At 38.2% G+C, this 19,533-nt stretch overlaps 1 protein-coding gene across 1 annotated transcript in view; it reads left to right on the forward strand.

Annotated features, from left to right (window-relative positions):
* Nucleotides 1-19,533, forward strand: part of KIF21A (kinesin family member 21A) — a gene marked incomplete at both ends in the record, with an annotated part of 102,474 nt that overhangs the window by 38,398 nt on the left and 44,543 nt on the right. The window contains 7 exons of the mRNA XM_082011450.1: nucleotides 4,405-4,627; nucleotides 5,944-6,126; nucleotides 8,986-9,135; nucleotides 9,875-10,009; nucleotides 13,071-13,238; nucleotides 15,055-15,170; nucleotides 18,554-18,749. Coding sequence (XP_081867576.1) covers nucleotides 4,405-4,627; nucleotides 5,944-6,126; nucleotides 8,986-9,135; nucleotides 9,875-10,009; nucleotides 13,071-13,238; nucleotides 15,055-15,170; nucleotides 18,554-18,749 — 1,171 coding nt within the window. The remainder of the gene's footprint in view (nucleotides 1-4,404; nucleotides 4,628-5,943; nucleotides 6,127-8,985; nucleotides 9,136-9,874; nucleotides 10,010-13,070; nucleotides 13,239-15,054; nucleotides 15,171-18,553; nucleotides 18,750-19,533) is intronic.

Consider the following 19,533-nt stretch of genomic DNA (forward strand, 5'->3'; position numbering starts at 1 on the left):
AGGGTATTATGATATCTGGTTTAAACAAGAATCAGTTCTGGGAAATCTGTGTTGCATAACACAGAGTATTGACCTGTTGATTGCTGTAGCCCCTGAACTGTATTATCTGAGTCCGTTCTAGCTGACAATATTTTTAGCAGAGACAATGTGCACCTATTCTACTGAGAGATTAGTTCCAGTACAATACAGTGCATTACTGTGCCACCACTGTCTATTTTAGCCCTTCCTAATTAGACAGTTTGTCCCAGTGTGCTGAGGCAGAATATATTTAAGGGATTAAGTTTCATGTGTGTGGCTTGGAGGCTCTGCAAAATACATGTAAACAAGAGCTGGGTGTGTTCATGCTTTGGAGAGGGAAGGATACAGGGCAAAATGTTTGGGAAATTGCCACATCTAAGGAGACGTGATTGGAAATAGGTAGAAAACACTTAATTGTATACAATCAAGAGAGTAGCCGGAAAAACAGGTGAGATAGGGCCTTGTAGAGACAAAATGGGTGAAGTCAAATTAGTCCTGGAGAAAAATCCTAGTGGCAGACTTCCACGCTGGAAACTGGGCAAGGAGAGATGACCAAAATGAACTCTTTCACATTTTAGAGCATGGGCACTGCCTGCTTTGCTGGGAGAAGTGACCACATTAAGACTTGAGAGTGGGAAAGGTTTGGCTGTAAGCAGGAAGAAATAAATAAAAATCACTGTCTCATTTGATGTGTGGCGTGGAGGAGGAAATGTTCCTATAGGCAGTGCTGGAGCAAAAGCTGACTTGCTTGAGGACTACAACTTGCCAGACCTCACGTTCAGTGTGAATGGTAGTACTTTTTGAGAGCCATGAACTTCAAGTAGTCCACTCACACTGTTGCTAAGTGGCCTGAAATCAGGTTGAAGGTGAGGCATTTGTTGCTTACCCGTTAAGGTCATAGCATTAGCTTGCTGCAAAACTTATCAGGAGACCTATATGGGTTTCAGAGCATGAAGCATCCCTTGAGCAGACTTCGGATTGGGTGATGAAGACTGTTGTGTGCACATCAGTTTTTGGGAAGATGTCTTTCAAAAGTGACACAACTGGAATCTGTCTCTGGGTGCTACCTACCTACTCCATGGCAGAGGGGGACATTGTGTAAGAACAATTACGGAATTGAGGAGAGAGCCTGTCTTTGGGGTGAAGCTTTCCTGATGCGACGAGTCTTGTTTTGATTTTTTGTTGTTATTGTGCTGCATATGTGCTGATGCAGTACTCCTTTTTCACTTAGCACTGCTTTTGGTTTTAGTGGTCAGGGAGGAAGGACACAGTCGTCACTGCTGGGTCTCTGGATGTTGTGTTACAACCCAGGGGAAGTGATTGAGCCAGTTAACAAGCTGCTAGTAGTGACACAGATTTCCATCAGCTCAACTGGTCTCTGGAATAGGATCTTGCTGTGGCCTGATAATGGTAATACCTAACGCACTTGCAGCTTGCTGTTGTCCTCAGGTTTTATAGCAGCAGAGCACATGGAGGTGCTGCCCGGCTGCAAGGCAGGGAGCTAGCTGGGAGGATTCTCATGGGAAGATTCCACAGTTGAAACCCAACATTGAAACTGCTCTCTTGACAGTCCTGTCATCACTGCAATAATTATCATGCAAATCATTGATATGTTAGGCATGCTGTTCCTCTTTGTGGTCACTCTGAGCCTTTACTTAGTAGTAGAAAGGAGAAAATTACTCAGCACCTGTCATAATTGCATCAATTGCTCTGCAGAAAATTAATTTTGAACTTATTTTTTTAAAGGATAGAATGAAAATATATGAGGAAAAACTTTTTTTTTTTTTTTAGTTGTCAACCTTCATTCTCAAAGGTAGTGCTAAAAGCCTTTCAGAACTGGAGGGAAGTTGGGGTTTTGGGCTGCACAAAAGGTTACTTAATTTTGAAAATGTGTTTTCCATCTTGATTTTTTTAGAAGAGGTCTTTTTAAGCTTCCTTGTACAAAAAAACAATGCAGGAAGTACCTCTGGAGCTTTAGAAGCCCTCAGTGTTCATGCTTGTAAGAACAAATGATTGCCTTTGTGCTGTCTGCACAGGATTAGTGAAAGAATGAGTGCTTAGTCTTAAAAAGAAGCTTGCCCTCTGACTGACTTCATGGCATTAAAGTAAGGCAGTAGAATAACCTACCAAATTGGCATTTTCTAAACATTAAGTGTTGTAGGCAGCATGCTACAATGTTTTATTTGCTCAATTTTTCCAGTTGTGTAGAGTGCTTTTAGGAAAGGCATATGATTGATATCTTTTTGAAGACTTTCTCTCTCTACCTAGAAATAACAGCTATTTTATTAGAAAATGTTCATTAGCCTAGAACAAAGTAAATCTATTACAAGCTTAGGTACATGTTCATCAGGTTTTGTTTTTAGTGGACACAGCCGCTAGTGAATCAAGTTGTTAGTGAAGGAGCTATGTAACTCCTGAATTATTTTTGGCATTCTTATTTTGTTTAAGGGGGGAAAAAACCTTATGATAATGATTATGTTATTAGAGAGAAAATCTGTGATCTATATTACACACACCATGTTGTTAAATGCAAATACTGTTTGTAAACTATTTGTGCCTATTTTATACATCATATAATAATTCCTTTAATAATGTATTTCAAAGGTTTGTTTAATTTCTACTCCATACGAGAGGTCATGCTGACAAGGGAGGTACCTCCTGATCATTAATGAACATTCCGGAAGGGAATTAGTGTGCAGAAAACCTTCCAAATAAGTTATGGCTATTCTGTAGTGTCACACAGTTGGGTGTAATGAAACCTTTAGAGTAAAAATTCTGAAAAATACTCTTGACAGTGATGCACATCCCTGGGTGAAGCATTTGTAATCTGCAATAAAAAGAAGATACATCGTGCTCTGTGTGATTATTTTTTGTTTACAGGATATTTCTAACTTGAACTAAAGTATACGTGTGCTGGTATAACTTGAATTAGTCTGCATCATCTCCAGCTCAGAGTTGTTGGAGACGAGCTCTCTCCACATCAGCAAACATTGGCATGGTCGCAGTAGATCAGTAGGTAGCTTTGGGTCCTTATGTTTCCATTAGATTTTGGCACAAGTTTCATGTGTCTGGAGTGGAGTGTTTCGGCTTAGTTTCCTCTGAAAGGAGTGTAATTTGTGCACACTGAAACTGCTCTGTGATCCAAAGGAACATGTGATGAGTGAAGATGTCGGGGGAATTTTTCAGGACAGCACAGCTACTCCAAACCAAACGCTAATGTAGATATGGCCCTTAAAGCACAGAATATGAAATGAATATGGGCCTTTGAAGTGTAGTCTGTGTATATACATCTTCGGCTTTGACATTGTATAATGGGAAGTAGCTGCACCAAGGTTAATATAGGTACTTGAAATTTGAGATAAATGGAGAATCTATAGAAAACATTCCGTGATTTTGCTTGTTATGTAGCTGTGCTGCTGATGTTTATCACCCTTATATATAGCCTTATTGTTCCCCTGGCTTTTAAAAAAGTTGCACACTTCTTTTTTAAATTTGGTGGTGCTCTGAGAACTTGGAAACACTTAAAAAAAAAAGGTAATTTTGTAAACAAACTATTAGCTAATTACAGCTAGGATAATATGTTGGGCAGAGGTATTATTTCTGATAGTTAACCATTAAACCAATTGAATCACAAACTTCCACAGTCATCTTTAGTCACAGAGCTAGTACAGGAATTCAATTTTGACAAGACCACAAGAGTATTAAGAATGCAGAGTAATTAAATGATAGAATATAAGAAGTCTGAGATGGCTGTGTTGGGTGGGTTTTTTTTCTTCTGAAGGTATGCTGCTTCACTGAAACCAGACATTTCACAGAAGTGTTCTGGTTGTGACAAAGCTCCTTTCCTATCAAAGGAAAAGAAGAAATGTGAGCCTTCTCCTTGCTCCCATAGCAAGGAGGCTTTCATTTAAGATGATATGTAGGCTTTGGGGGGAGTCCTTGCTCCCAAATTACTACTTAAACTATCCCATGTTTTTTTCATATTTCTGTTGCTATTAAAAAAATAACCCATTTTTACCAGAAAGCATGAAGAAATATGATAAAACTGGAAAGTGTAATTTCACAGTCTGAAACAGATAATGCAAGTTACTTTTTAGTAATGCATGGTGTATATATACAGAAACATTCAGAGTTCTAGGCAGGTCGTCAACTTGAAGTTGAACCTTCGGGGAAGATAACATAATTTGCATGAACAGTTGTATGAGTGGGGCTCTGATACAGTCAGTACTGTGGCTCAGACAGCTGGAAGCTTCCTGGCTTGATGAAAGACTCTTAATTTTTCAGTCAGTAAGGCATTCTTTTCAGATCTCTTATTTACATTGTCTCTATGCTCCTCTTTCTGATAATGATAATTTCTAATAGTTCTTTTTGTCTCTTCCGAAACAGAATTAGACCACAGCTAGCCAAAGAGAAGATTGAGGGATGCCATATTTGTACATCTGTCACACCTGGTGAACCTCAGGTGTTCCTGGGAAAAGATAAGGCCTTCACTTTTGATTACGTCTTTAACATTGACTCACAGCAAGAAGAGATCTATATACAATGTATAGAAAAACTGATTGAAGGTTGCTTTGAAGGCTATAATGCCACTGTCTTTGCTTATGGTCAAGTAAGCTTTACAATTTTATTTTAAAGTATTTATTTTGGAATAAACAGTTTCTTGTGCCTGATCTTTCTCTTAAATTTCAGAATTCATGAACTTGTCTTTTAGCATCATGTTTTTATTTTAAATGAGATATTCTGTAGGATACTGTTTAGGAGTTTGTATAGATTCTGTGTGAAACGGCGGTTGAAACACAGACGATGTATATAGGCAGTAGGTCTGAATTAATAGTGATGCTGAAAATAGCATGAGTCCGACTAATTCCTGAATTCACCCCAGTGCAGCGATACAAATCAGTGACTTAATCAGCTGATATATAGAGATAGGTTGTACTGAGATTCCTTTCTGAGCAAGTATCCATTCCTCTGCATTTTCAGATGCTTTTAGGAAGAGGAACATTTTTAAAAGAGATCCAAGGGAACTTCAGGCCATATTGCTTGTTTGTGGGCAAAATGTAGAGATTGGATTCCAAAGTCTGAGAACTTTTCACAGAGAACACACCTTCTCAGTACACTGGGCACACATTTTACTTCTCAAAGTTGAAATGTCATTGAGCACAATGTAGAGAATGTGTTATTGTCTTCTGAATATTCCTTTAGGAATTGATTGCATAAAATTTGGTCTTGGATGCTGAATTTCACCACTGTTAAATGTCGTATCTCAAGTTAGCTAGGTGAAGTCTAGTCCTAGTGAAACAAAGCAGTTTGCAGATCTAATTTAGTAGATTGTGTTCAGGTGTGTGATACTAGCTTTGTCTTAGACTTGACCCACTAATTATGTGAAAACACAACACTACTTTGTCTTCTATATGACTTCATGTTTAACTATTTTCCTAGTGGAGGTACAGCTTGAATTTTTCTGCTGTCTATAAATTGAGAACAATGATAATAGCTACGTGAGATATTCAGACGTCATAATTAAGAGAGTCATTTGATCTACTTCAGTAAAGAATTGCAAATGCCGCTTCTATGTCCAAAATACATGCCTTAATTAGCAGTCTCAGTTGGAAACATTAACTGTTCTTTTGACCTCAGACATGATAGCTCAAGGCTGATGTAAGCAGCTTAGAGGAAGCTTGTAGGGGAAAGGTTATGAAAAATTGAACTGGTCCCTGCCGCCTTATATGTGATTGGTGGATAAACAGTAGAGTTTGTCCAACTTTAATGTTTATCCATTTTTCAAAATGACCTGTTGTTGTTGTGCATGTTAATATTGTAAAGGTGACGTAGTAGTCACTGTCTAGTACTCGTGTTCACAAACTGCATTTTTCTGTGATGATTCGGTACTATTAACATGGTCTAGTGACTACTTTTTCAATTTAGACAGGCGCTGGAAAAACGTACACCATGGGCACTGGGTTTGATGTCAACATAACAGAAGAGGAACAAGGCATTATATCACGTGCTGTTAAACATCTTTTCAGATGTATTGAAGAAAAAAAACAAGCTGCTCTTAAACAAGGACTTCCACCTCCAGATTTTAAAGTGAATGCACAGTTCTTAGAGGTAAATAATGATCTGTGTAACTTCATGTAGGTTTTTGGAAAACAAATTAAACATTTTTTTATGGTTGCTACTTTTACATTCTTTTCCCACAATTTGTTTTGAATTGATCTTCAAGATTTCAAAAGGAAATTTTTTGGAGTTTGCTTTGCTCTTCAGTTTATGAAAAAGAACCTTTTTATCTTATTCCAATTATTTTAGCAGTTCCCCTTACAGTGTTATTTTGAAGTGTAGGAATAGTTATATTAGTCATCACTTACCCCTTCCTGCAGCACACATTTGTTTGTGGGGCATGTTGCTCCTGTCTGTAATTCTTTACAGTAATGACCATACTTCTCCTGCCTGTGTCACTTTGCCATAGATTTCTTTAGCTTTCAAAATCTGTTCAGGAGACTTGTTATATTCCTTTCACCAAAGAAGAAACCTAGCATAAAAATACTTATTTCTGTGACCCGCAATGGTTTAGGGCTGGGCTTCTGCATCCCTGTTCCCTCTTTCATTAGGCCCAGAGGAAACCTGGGTCAGTGCTGTGGAAAATCTGTTCCCTTTGTGTTTTCTTGTAGACACAGCGACTAGTAAGGGAGACCATAACATCTGTGGTCTTTCTGACCTGCAGCAGCTATTGGTTTAAGTCTTGCAGCTTTTATGCTTGGTCTCCTGCCCATGGAACTATTTTTTAAATTGATTGATTTGGCCGTAACATATTTGTTTACATCCACTACCAAGCTGCACAATCTAATACTTTAAGCACACAAAAAAGAAGAATCAATTTAAGGAAGAGCAGGTGTAAATGTGTATTACTTAGTTCAGTATTTGCAACTTTAGATGATCTTTTATATTACCCAAGAGAAAAGCTGTTGGTTTCATTACTGCTGAAGTAAACTAGGTCCTTTAGTCATATGTTCCTATAATTGTTTTAAAGATTAACAAGCAGGCATTAGTCTCGCACTGGTATAGGTTTGTCACTGCTAACCTTAAGCAGAGCTCTTTGTCGCTCTGGCTAATGTTTGCCTAGAGAGAGTCAAGGCTTGAGCTTGGGCCGTGGGAATGCTGTACTCTTCTGTTCTCTCTGTTTGAACATCGGGGAGCTGCAGCTTCGTTCCTCCTTAGGCAGCTGCAACATTAGTAAGGAGTAGTAAGCAGTGTAGTTTCTGAATTCCTTACTACTCTTGTATCAGAAAGTATCTTCTTCCCCCATCCATCTACCATTAGAGCTGGATTACAGAAACAGTAATGTAGTCATTGAACAAGTTAAAGCAACATTTTATTTTGGAATAACTTTGAAGTCTGACAGCTGGATAACTATTGGGAACAGTGACTTCTGTTTGATACTTCCTTGCTTTTCTTTAGTTTGCTGCAATTTGCCTCTTGTAATTCCTTGCTTTCCTGCTAACTTTTCCAAAGGATAGGCATATGCAGTTCAATGCAAAATTGTAGGTGCATTATTAGGATCCTCTCTAAATTGTGGCATCAGTTTGTTTGCACTTAACAAGGCAAAACATTAGTAAGAAGGCTCCTACTTAGAATATTTATGCCTAATAATTAAATATAATTCCTTTTTAATATATAAAGAGTTAAAAACATCACATTCACAAACGCTGAGCCTTTTCTCAGGATGGATTTTCATTCGTGAGAGGAGAAAGCCTCTTGCTTTCAGTGTATGAGAAGGTACATTGGGAGAATACAGATCTATTGCCATTGTTCTTTGCTTTTAGCTAGGGACTTTGATCAGGGATTTAATCAGTCTGACCTAAGCTCTGTGTGAGCTGGTATAACCAAATTGAAGACACTAGAACTGTTCCAGTGTACATCAAGCAGAGACCTGAGCCATGAGATTCCCAATGGGACACTGCTTTTTCTGGGGTTTTTGTTTGTTTGTTTGTTTGTTTTGCCTTTTTTTAAATGTTTGCCCTGATATCTTCAATTGGATCAAAAGACCTTTCCTAAAACCCAGAACATTCTTATAAAATGGTAATCCATCTCCTCTAACACAGATAACTGCATAGTAATTTCTGATGTCTTTGCTGGTTCTGATATCATTTACTGACCTAAAAGTCTGATGTGCCTAATGATACTGAGTTGAAAGATCACTAAATGTACCTTCAGGTAAGTATGGGCAGCAAACCTCAAGCAGCCTGAAACATGTAAACAGTTGCTGTTGCTCACATTGATTGTGCCTGAAAGTTATAACTAAATCTGGGGCACCAAAGTATAGGTATTGTATAGAGGAAAGTACAAAAGTCCTGCTTAAGAAACCATGCCATAGTAAATTTTGGCCTGCTGGTTGGTGTCTTTAATAAGCAGCTTGCACAAAAACTATTATATGTTAAATTCCTTCCAGGGCAGGAACAGTTTATCTAAATGAGAGACACGTAAAATTACTAAGGTGTGAGAGAGGAGATGAGGAAAGGTGTGATGGCAGGGAGAGCAAGTGGAGTGAGTTTGAAGTGTTTGGAGAGGGGTGCAGCAGAATTAACAAAACAAAAGAAAAGCCCAAGGTCAAACCTGAAGACAGCAAGGTGCCTGCCACCGAAAACACTGCCGCCGTCGCTCTGCTGGCATCGAGTGACTCCTTGCCTGGTCCCACCGAAGAATTTTCTCCCAGATCTGACTATGTGGAGGAAGTTACTGCTTCTTTGGGTGGCATCATAATAGTAAGGTGTGCAGGCGACTTAATTTGCAGCTGCTCTGTCATCCTGTTGTCCTTGTACGTTTGGATGTTTCACAGCATCCTCTTTTTGAGAGCTTTTGCATTTGGGTTTTTAGAACAGTATCTGCTGTGCGTAGATTTGTTAGTCTTTGGAGGAATTCCTTCCTAAAGTACTGTGCCATTTTTACCCTTTTTTTTTTCCTTCTCCTCAGCTTTACAATGAAGAAATTCTTGATCTGTTTGATACCACACGTGATATTGATGCAAAGAATAAAAAATCAAATATTAAAATACATGAAGATTCAGCAGGAGGAATTTATACAGTGGGTGTTACTACCCGAATGGTGAATGGAGAATCGGAGGTGATCATTGAAAATAAATTACTCTGTAGCTTACCAAATGCATTCTGAAAATGTTGTCTATATGTTTTGATAAGCCACTAAAAATAGAGGTTATGCTTGTTAACATCTGTGTCTTGGACAATTTAGATGTAAAATTTAGCTGAAGTTTTAATTTTCTTTAGTTTCTGTAGACTTAAATCTGATAAATGTTTGATATTAGGTGCATACCACTTTCATGTAATGCTAGAAACAGACTTTTGCTAATTATATAGTTCTGCTGGGAGAGAAAACTTTGGTATGTGTGTAGATCTGATCTCCCAAATCTTAAATATTTTATTTCTCCTGTGACAGGAAAGCTTTGCATGTTGACTGATGTGAGGTAAACTGCCGTTCATGTACATTGCAAATCTGAATACAAATGTTATTGTACTGTACACTTCTGTACAAAGTACAAAAATTGTACATTTTTGCCACAGGTGAATGGAAGATTGCTGTGTTACTACCGGGGATAGTAGTGTACAAAGAGGGGTGGTGACAAGTAGTGACAAGAGAAGTACAAAGACTTAAGTATTTTCTTTCAAAAACCACAAAAAAATATACTTTTAGTTTGCTTACTTGGGAATCTTTGTGCTTTTGGCATGTAGGAACTGAAATCCTAGCAAAGAGAAAAAGCTTATTTGTATCCAAAACAGTAAGTGTTGTAGGAACACTTTTTATTTAAACTGCAAGCAATGCAATGTGCTTCTTGTCTGTTTTCTAGATGATGCAGTGCTTGAAGCTGGGGGCTTTGTCTCGAACAACTGCCAGCACTCAGATGAATGTTCAGAGCTCACGGTCACATGCTATCTTTACTATACACTTATGTCAAACCAGAGTTTGTCCTGCGTTTAACACTGTACGTACTTTTGCTGTTGTTAAACTTCACTTTAGTAACCATTTTTCAAAATGTGAATATTGTTTTGGCAGCCACTGCTATTTGAATTGCACTTAGTAAGATGCTACAGTCATCATCATGCTTGATGAATTTGCTAAGCATTATAATAATTTGATTTAATCTGTGCATATGTAACCATCCTCTTGCCAGAGGCAACAATAAACTGCAGCCTCTTACATGAACCTGCCTGTTCTCCTCTAGCGTTTTCTTCAGTATTTCGTTGCAACATACACAAGTAAGAAAGTTAAAATGTAATTTGACTTTAATTGGGAAAGCATTTTTAAGTGTAGTGGTTAGTGGGTTTAAGCCTGCAGTCAGCTAACTGAAAATGCTTGGATATTCCATATTAAGTGTTAATATCCAACAAGAAGCCAAGTAGAAAAGCATTTGATTTTGAAACTTAGTGTATTTATTTTAAATAGATATATACTCAGGGTTCAGATATGTTGTTAAGTGTATGCACTTAACCTGAAATTTAAGCTGTGAACATACATGGAGCTGTTCTACAGATTTTCATGTGAATGTTCAGTTTTTAGTTGCTATTGGTGTATCTTGTAAAGAGACGAGTTCTGAATAAATCCATACTACTGAAAACTACAGTACCTTCAGGAGGGCTTAATTTGATTATTCTAAATGTATCAAAACTTTTAAAGATTTATTTTGGTGAACTCCTAAGTAGGAGTTGGCTAGGATTTTACACATAGATATGATTTTTTTTAAGCATGTGGAACAGTGGTGTGAACTTGTAGTGCTTTTTTGGGGGGTTGCTTTTTTTAACACTACGAATAATCGTTTGCAGGCAAAACTAGGGTCACTCACTGGTCCTTTGTGGTATGTAGACCTGCTTTATACACGTTAAAAACACTTCTTCCTACTTTCCACGCAGAAATTGTGGACCTGGTGGTGGGGGCAGCTGTCTGTCTTCTCACTTGGGAGGGACTGGCATCACACTCGGAGCCCAGATAGGGCACCTTGGTCACTGCATGGTGACGCTGTCTGCTCGGAGGTTTGGTTGAAAACTGTCTGTGTAACTGGGGCGTGAGATAACTCACCTGGGAGCCTTGTTTCCCACAGGCTGTCAGCACAGCAATCCTCCTCTTCTGGTGCACTTGCAGCCTTCCCCACCAGCTGAGCCTGCCACAGGACTCTTGCCTGGCCCTGCCTGGATTTGAACAGCAGCTTGTGTTACAAAGAGGAATAGGCGGCTGCCTTCAGCCTTGTGTCAAAATGTGTTTTGTTCATTCTTTTTTTGGGAGATATGAGCAAGATAATTTGACTGTCTGGAGCAGGACATTGCTAGATCCTGAAGCTGAAGACAGCACTCTCTTCTTTCCCTGCAGTACTTAGGACAGTAGAGATCAGGCCTGACATTGCCCTCTGAATGCTCCCGGAATATCAATTAATACGAGCCCTTATTGGGTGGCCAGGAGAGCCGCAGCTCCAGTTTCTGTTGTTGCTGCCGTCTGGAGACAACAGTTTTGGGAGACCTTTGTTACTAGGGCAACGCAGTTCCTGGGGTGACGGTGTCGGCTCTGTGCATCGCCCCGGTGCCTGGGGTGGGCAGGCAGCCAGCGCTGCAGCGTGCGGACGCGCCGCTCCTCGTGCTGCGTTCACGCCATCCGTGCTTCTCGCAAGTTTCTGGACGTACGTTTGATTTACTAAATGAGCGCGTGAGAGAAAGGATGTGTTAATCATTGTTTTGAGGGCCGGGAAAGAGAGGATGATCCACCAGCGGCATATATGTCCAAATAGCCGAAAAGGTGCGATAGCCTAGTCTCGTGGAAGTGGCACAACTCCTGTTCTCTTCTGAAACTGCTACAAAAGGAGATCACGTGAGAAGTGTGAAGTGGACTGTGAGAGCAGTTTGGTCTGCAGCCACACGCGTTACCCCTTGCAATAACCGAGGGAGCTGTGGACTGATTGACTTAAGGATCTTTTAAGATCATTGCCACAGAATACCTGAGGGTTTTTTAAAGAAAAAAACAGAACAATCCATGCTTACTCTGGTAGAATATTCCTAATAAAGCCTATAGATTGGGGTATGTGAGTATAAATCCAGTATACACTTGATATATGCCTATTACATGCTGCCATGGCAAGCAGGTAGAAGTTGCCCTGCAATAGGTATTTTAGCAGGAAGGTTGGGAACAGCGTGATTTAGAGATTTCTTTTCTCATTCAGTGTTGCTTTCATGACAGCAGGTCTAACTACACTTAGAGTAAAATAAATCTCCGCAGTATATGGTACAGCTACACTAATTGACAGAAAAAAGCTTGGGATTATTTAATGAAAAAAGGTATTTTTACTGCTGTGCTTTGAGGCCGAGGCTGTGATGCCTCCCTGTAGCGCAGTGCGTTCCTGGGCAGACTCCCTGCAGTGATGTAGGCACGTGCCAAGTGCCGGTCCTTACAGCTTACCTGCGGGGGCAAAAAGAAAGGGACCTCTTCTGTCTTCCGTATTCCCTCTGCTGTCCTTATTTCCTGGTCAAGTCAGAAGTGCTAGTGGAATAATGTCTGCTAAGAAAACTGGCTTAAAAAAATAATTCCTAAAATGAAGAATCATGCCACAGGGAAGCTGATAATGGGGATTAGAGAGGTATGAAATCAAAATATCTTTCGGTTATTTGGCAGGTTTACAAACAGTAATGTTATCAATACTTTTCTTTGAAAATGTATTTCCTTTGACAATTGATTTAAAACTCTCATTCCAGGAGATTTTGTTGCCCTACTTGCTGATGAGTTTTGTATTTTTTTTTAATATATGCATTTTCCCCTGTCCTGAAACAATTGTAGCCCAAATCAGAAGTGATTGGTATTCATGTGCATCTAGAGTTGGATGTTAGTGGATATGACTAAAATGGAGACAGTTTTTTGAGAGATACTGATACTGTCATAAGAGAATGAGTAAATAGGGAAGGAGGTGGACATCACAAATAGGTAAATGATTGTTGATTGAACATTGCAGTAGACAAATGATAATGTGAAAGGTCTTACCAAGTTTTATGGGTTGTTGTTTATTTCAGGATAATACCACTGATAACAGGATAATATCTGAATCTTCTGAGATGAATGAATTTGAAACTCTTACTGCCAAGTTCCATTTTGTTGATCTAGCGGGATCTGAACGGTTAAAGCGAACAGGAGCTACAGGAGAAAGGGCAAAAGAAGGCATTTCCATCAACTGTGGACTAGTAAGACTGTATAATTTGTTTCCATAGGCTGTTGGTATCATCATCTCTTCCTTTTTGGATCACTTTTTTTTAGTAATCCCTAAACTAGAAACTCATCATGTGCAGAACAAGGACTGTAGCATGAGACATAACCATATATATTGATTCTTACTGGGTTCTGGCTTGCTAACACTTTCTCAGTTGCACTAGACCCTAACTAGCAAATTAGAGTACTTATAACTGTTATGAAATACAGTTAGTTACTCTAGCTTTTCAAAGATATTGTAGAGGTATTCCTTTTACTTTTTTCCTTTTTCTTTTTTATTCTGTCAACACCCAAACAATTGGAGAACATTACAAGCAGTTTGTAGGGAGTGTAGGCATGTAAAATGTGGACAATAAGCTTAACTGATCAATAAATGCTGGTTCTTTGTTATAATTATGAAACAGAATGTAAAACAATCCTAGGCAAAACACTTCTACGAAACAAATTTTTTAACTTAGAGCATCACTACTTTTTTTTTTTTTGTCTGTGTACTGCCTCTCTGTGCAGTTGTTTAAAATTAACTATTAAATGTTTTACTTAATAATGACTACACGGAAAAGTAGAGCTCGTGATTAACAGTGGAGATTGTAGTTCCATGCCTTTATTTTGAGCTACTTGGCTGTGTGGAGGCTCTGTGCAGTTCTCTTTTTAAAGACTCAAAGAGATATGTTTGTTTTATACATCAAAACATGTCTCTCTTCTGATCTAGTGTAGTACCAGAGAGGTATTTGGCAACTAGAACTTTCTTAGCAATTCTCTTGCCGTCATGACAGTGGTTATATTCTGTAGTTATTCTGGTTGTATTATATGGAAGAGAAGGAGAATTTAGTTCAGTTTCATCATTGGAACAAGCACAAAGCCAACAGAAATGTGAGTATTTAGATGACGTAGATGTATGCTCAACAAATAGGATACAGAATGCACAAAACTCAAAATCAGTGTGATGAAAGTAATATTTTATATGATCACAAAACTTTCATTTGCAGTGAATTCCAGCCCTCAGCTTTGGGAAACGGATTGAAAGTGATTTAAACATTTCAAAGCAGTCACAGAATGTGGTGTATACGCAGTTCTTCAACTGCTGGATGCAGTAAGACTATTTTCCAGACTAAGAACTGTCTGTACAGGGTGCCATCTAGAGGAATTTCTTCAATTTGGCATACCATAGAAGTATATGCGGTTACATGTTTGTTTTTTTTTTTACAGCCAAATGTTAGGTTGTTTAAAAACTTGAATTGGACCCTTTTAGCAGTTAAGTAGGATAGCTGTGGACTGCATAATTTCAAGCCTGAAAGGCTTAAATCTTCATCCGACATTCCTTATTTCATATCTGTAGAGGTAGAAATTTTTTTTCCATATAAATGCCCTATAATTTATTCTAAATCTAGCATAAAACAGATTGGAAAAAAATGAATTTGAAAAAGAATATAGCTACTTCTAGAAGTAGAGATCAGCTTTAATAATAGTCAGAAGTAAATGCTTGTTACATGAAGCAGTCACATACTAAAGTTAGAACTGACATGAGATATCAATAGACAATGCACACAAATTGTGCTAAGCACTTAGTGCTTGCAGAAACCAGGCTGCAAGTCATCTGATTCACTGTTGATAGCATGGAAGTTTACAGATGTCTACTGTAAAATGTAAAAATCTTCTGAAATTTTTATGTTAACTTTCATGAGTATATTACTTTTTCACAATATGCAGACCTCTGTTTTATAGCTGTTTTTAAAATAAAACTACTCAGGAACTGATTCTAACTTGTCCCTTACATGATTTGGTGTTTTATAGCTGGCACTTGGCAATGTAATAAGTGCACTGGGAGATAAAAGTAAGAAAGCAACTCACGTACCATACAGAGATTCAAAGCTTACAAGGCTACTTCAAGACTCTCTTGGGGGAAACAGGTATGAAAACTACATTTCAGGTATTTCATTGTGAATGAACATGAATGAGTACATAATCTTCAGAAAGTAAAATAAGCATTAAACAATGATACAGATAGCTCCTGTTTTTGTTGGAGAGAGGTTCCAAAGATGAATTACTGTCATGATACATAAATGCTGGCAATGCAGGGAAAAGATTTTAAAGAGGCTTTTTGCATCATTCTTTTCAGTGCAGTTGTAGCTTTACTAGACATGAGGCTTCGAGTTACTTAGAAGTTACCATTTCCAGGACAAGACCTTTCCATGAAGACATATTTCGATTATAGACAGCATAAATGGTAAACTTTGTTACTGTGTTATAGCCATATAAATTACAGCATAGTTTAAACCTGTGATAAGTTTCTTCTTCAGAGATTCTTTCTTTTTTTTTTTTTAAAATGGTCCTTATTTGTTTGCTCTGATTGCCATGTACAGGAGCTTGGAGTCAGCTTACCACAGGCACTGCCATCGTTTTGTAAAGGTTGTATATCTTAGGGTATGGTTCATATGTCCAGTTATCTGATGTTGGATTAGAGCCTAATAAAAACAAACTGCTGTATCACTGGCATTATTTGTATGAACCTGTTCTGTATACCTGCCGCACAGACAAGGAAGAGAGGCTTTGGCTTCTGGAAACTTTGCCTAAGCAAACATATAACATTAATACATACAAATACAAAGGGCAGTGTAGTTGAGTATTTTCCAGCAAGATAGTACTCTTATTCCTCTATTTAATCCAATATGGTTGACTGCTATTTTTAGGAGGGCAGGAAGTTTTCTGGGCATTTCACAGAGGAATAGGGAGAAGTGGAAGAGAATCGTGCTCTGCTCTTCAGAGACGTAACTTCAGCAACACGCTGCAGCACTGCAGTGTGAGGAAAATCAAAGAGCCAGGCAAAACAAGTAAAAGGGAGGAAGAAACTTGAGAACTATGAATAAATCAGCAGAAATCAAGACCATAGTAGTATTTCTTGACTAAATTTTGTATCAAATACACTAGCTAATGGCATTCTTTCAAACTACTTCTAAAAATGTACTTTTGTTGAAATATTATTTCGACTCTTAATTTTCCCATCATATAGCTCTGCTGCTCCCCCTCCTGTCCTTTAGGAGAAATCACATAGATTAGTGTACAATGTACAGATAGCAAATCCTGTCCCAGAGCATTTACATGGATGTTCAGATACATTCTTTCTGTCTATTTCTGACTGATGTTAAATTTGTGGACATCCCCTGCCACCACCACCTGTTTTTATTTATGTGATACACGTGCTAAGACATGTCGAATTAGCTGTTTGCTGTTAAGGAAGAGTTATATATATTAACACTATTTGAGTATTTACTTATCCATGCTTTGGCAATCAAAAAGTGTGGGAAAGCTGAATTTTAATAAATATGCTGTTTTTTCTTCTGGGAAATGAGATGATTACATTTCTGTAAGCCTGTTCCGTAGCCTTCCAAATTCTACTCAAGGTATTACAGTCCACATTGTAGTTTCTCTTTTGCAAATACTTAAAAGTGATTCAGGTTAGATTGCAGTGAGTCCTAAGTTAACGATGATGAAAGATAGTATTGTATCACTGTACTATTCTCACTATAATCCTGACTTTAAATATAATGGCGTAACAGTTCTGAAGCAGCATTTAAATGTTAATTTTTCTTGAATTATTCAAGTAAGAATATGGAGTATTGGTGTTTTTGGAAAGGATTTATTTAACGTATAGTATGAAAATTGAAAATTCATAACTTTGGGGGAGCAGTTTAAAGAAGTGGTAAAATAAAGGGAGTAAAACAGTTATTTTGAAAACTGGTTTATTATACAATTCATATAGGAAAGTGAAGTTCAAGTTATTCAGTTTTCAAGACAGACATCTAGCAGAACCAGTCATGTGAATTTTAGAAAAGTAATTGTATTCTGAACTGAAAGCACAAGTAGTCCTGATGTCAGAATTAAAAATTTGTTCTTAATCTCACATATTCTTATTTTGAGGACTCAGACAGTTGGGGCAATAACAAGCAAAGGTCTGAGGAAGAATTGCTGAAATAATCTTTCTTGTATCCTTGGGCTAGATACTCTTTCCAGTTTAGTTTCCCAATGCATATGGTGAAGATAATGGTTTGCCTCACAAAAATTTGCAGAGATTAATTTTCTTGTCTTAGTCTGAAATTATGGAAGGTGAAGATCAGAATCTGGTCTGCCTAATGCAGATATTGCTCCACTGCCCTGGAGACAATGCACTCTTTCTAACGCAACCACCTAAGCTTTCACATTCAACAGAGAAGCAAATTCCTGTAAAGCCTGGTGGGGAGGACTCAGTCCATGAAATGTAGGTGTTTTCCCCTATCTGTTGACAATTTAGGCTATGTAGGCACCTTCAGAGTATGATCTACAGCTGGAACTTTGGTTCTGATCCCTCTAGGCTGTTCTCATCTGATGTGAAATGAGTGCGTGCTCCAGGGAGTGAGGGAAGGGACCCCAGTTTCTCCATCTACCTGTTGAATGATGAAACCACTTTGTTGGAATGAAGAATTCTTTGCCTTTTTCTGCTCTAGTCCCACTGGTTCTTGATGGATTCTCTGCTTAATCTTTCATTTGGAGCAGGGAATATGTTCTCACCCTGCATATCCCTTGATGATATGGCTAGAGGGTGTGGTAGGAACCTGGAAGGAAGATGGTTATTCATAGCCCTCTTGGGCCTAGAGCTCAGGTCCTGCTGCTTTTTGTGGAAGTGCTCTAAGCAGTGGTGGTACAAATATACGGAATAAATAGTTATAGCTAGATGTACTAAGGGTAAGTACTAGCTTTTGGGATTCTGTTGGAGAACGGGTCATAACTTGCAGTGGAGAATTCAGGCAACTGGGATATTGGTAGATCCTGATGTAGACAACATGTACCTTGAGTGCAACTGCCTATGCATGAACAGCTAACGTGAGCATTCAGGCAACTTTCAGATTAAGTAGGTAGGAACCTCAGGAGTTAGTGAGAGTAGGCAGTCCTGATTACTGCATGATCCAAATCACTGTCTAGGACTTTAGGCTGGTCTTAAGGACTTAAATCTTAGTTTATGTATGATTATGCAAACTGAATATAATTTGAAAAACATTCCTAGGATCAGCAATTAATTGCTTTTATAGTTTTACAGGTAGAACAGTTAATGGTTTAGCATCCCCTGTGCTATGCTAGTGTGATACAAGATGTAACAGTGCTGAACTTTGTGGTTGACAGTCATCTTCTATGAGTTACGTAAAGAAGTATTTTCACAAATGTTATCAAGTCATTATTATTGTTTCATCTTCTACCTAAAGACCTGTTAGCTTCTGTCTACTCTTGATGTGTAATGCTGACCTATGTTTGTAACTTGCAGTCAAACGCTCATGATAGCGTGTGTGAGCCCTTCAGATCGAGACTTCATGGAAACCTTGAACACCTTAAAGTATGCCAATCGGGCACGGAACATCAAGAACAAGGTGGTGGTTAATCAGGATAGGGCTAGTCAACAAATAAATGCTTTGCGCAGTGAGATTACGCGGCTACAGATGGAACTCATGGAATACAAAACAGTGAGTTTATCCTTTTAGGATTTCTGCTTTAAAATGTTTATAGCTCTAGAGCTTGTTTTTCTGTTGGCTACTTCTGCTTCATACACTAAAAAAATTTGAATAGCAACCCTAACTTAAACAACATTTGTAATTCCAGTGATTACCAAATGTTTTTGCATGCCCAGAGAAAAGCTATATCAATGAATGCCAATGATGTCAACAGATGCTGCGTGCTATTTGCTTTTTGAAAGGCAAAAATTGACCTTGTCATGCTCAGCAATGAAAAATAGCCACTTCCAAAGCAAAAATTACCACAATTTATATTGGTACATAAATGAATGTGAACAGTTTTTGTGTACGGCTTTTAAAAACTTACCAGACAGCTAAAACAATTTGTGTTTTAAAAATACATTTTAAATTACGTAAGGCGAACACTCATATTACACAATACCCATTTCTTCTTGAAATTTTAAACAAATAATGTTTTCAGCAATAAGTGTGGTTACCAGTGTCTTTCTCCTTTATTATCGTTGAGATAGTATCCTGGTTTGGTAAAGGATTGTCTTCTCATTTGTTAACCTCTTCAAGAACTTGTATTTCAGACTAAGATGGAATTACACAGGACTGAAATGCTAAGTTGTTGGCCAGACATCAGTGTTTTGAAAACTATCCATTTATCCATTGTTCTAAAACTTTTTGAGAGAAGATTGTCTTTTGCTATGAGTATCTATTTGGAATTTCAAGTAATCTGTGGATTGCCTTTGCCAAGTTAAAATTTTTTTCCTGTGTAGGTCAGTACAGTATT

The sequence above is a fragment of the Phaethon aethereus genome, assembly GCF_964289735.1.
Source record: "Phaethon aethereus genome assembly, chromosome: 1".
NCBI lineage: Eukaryota > Metazoa > Chordata > Aves > Phaethontiformes > Phaethontidae > Phaethon > Phaethon aethereus.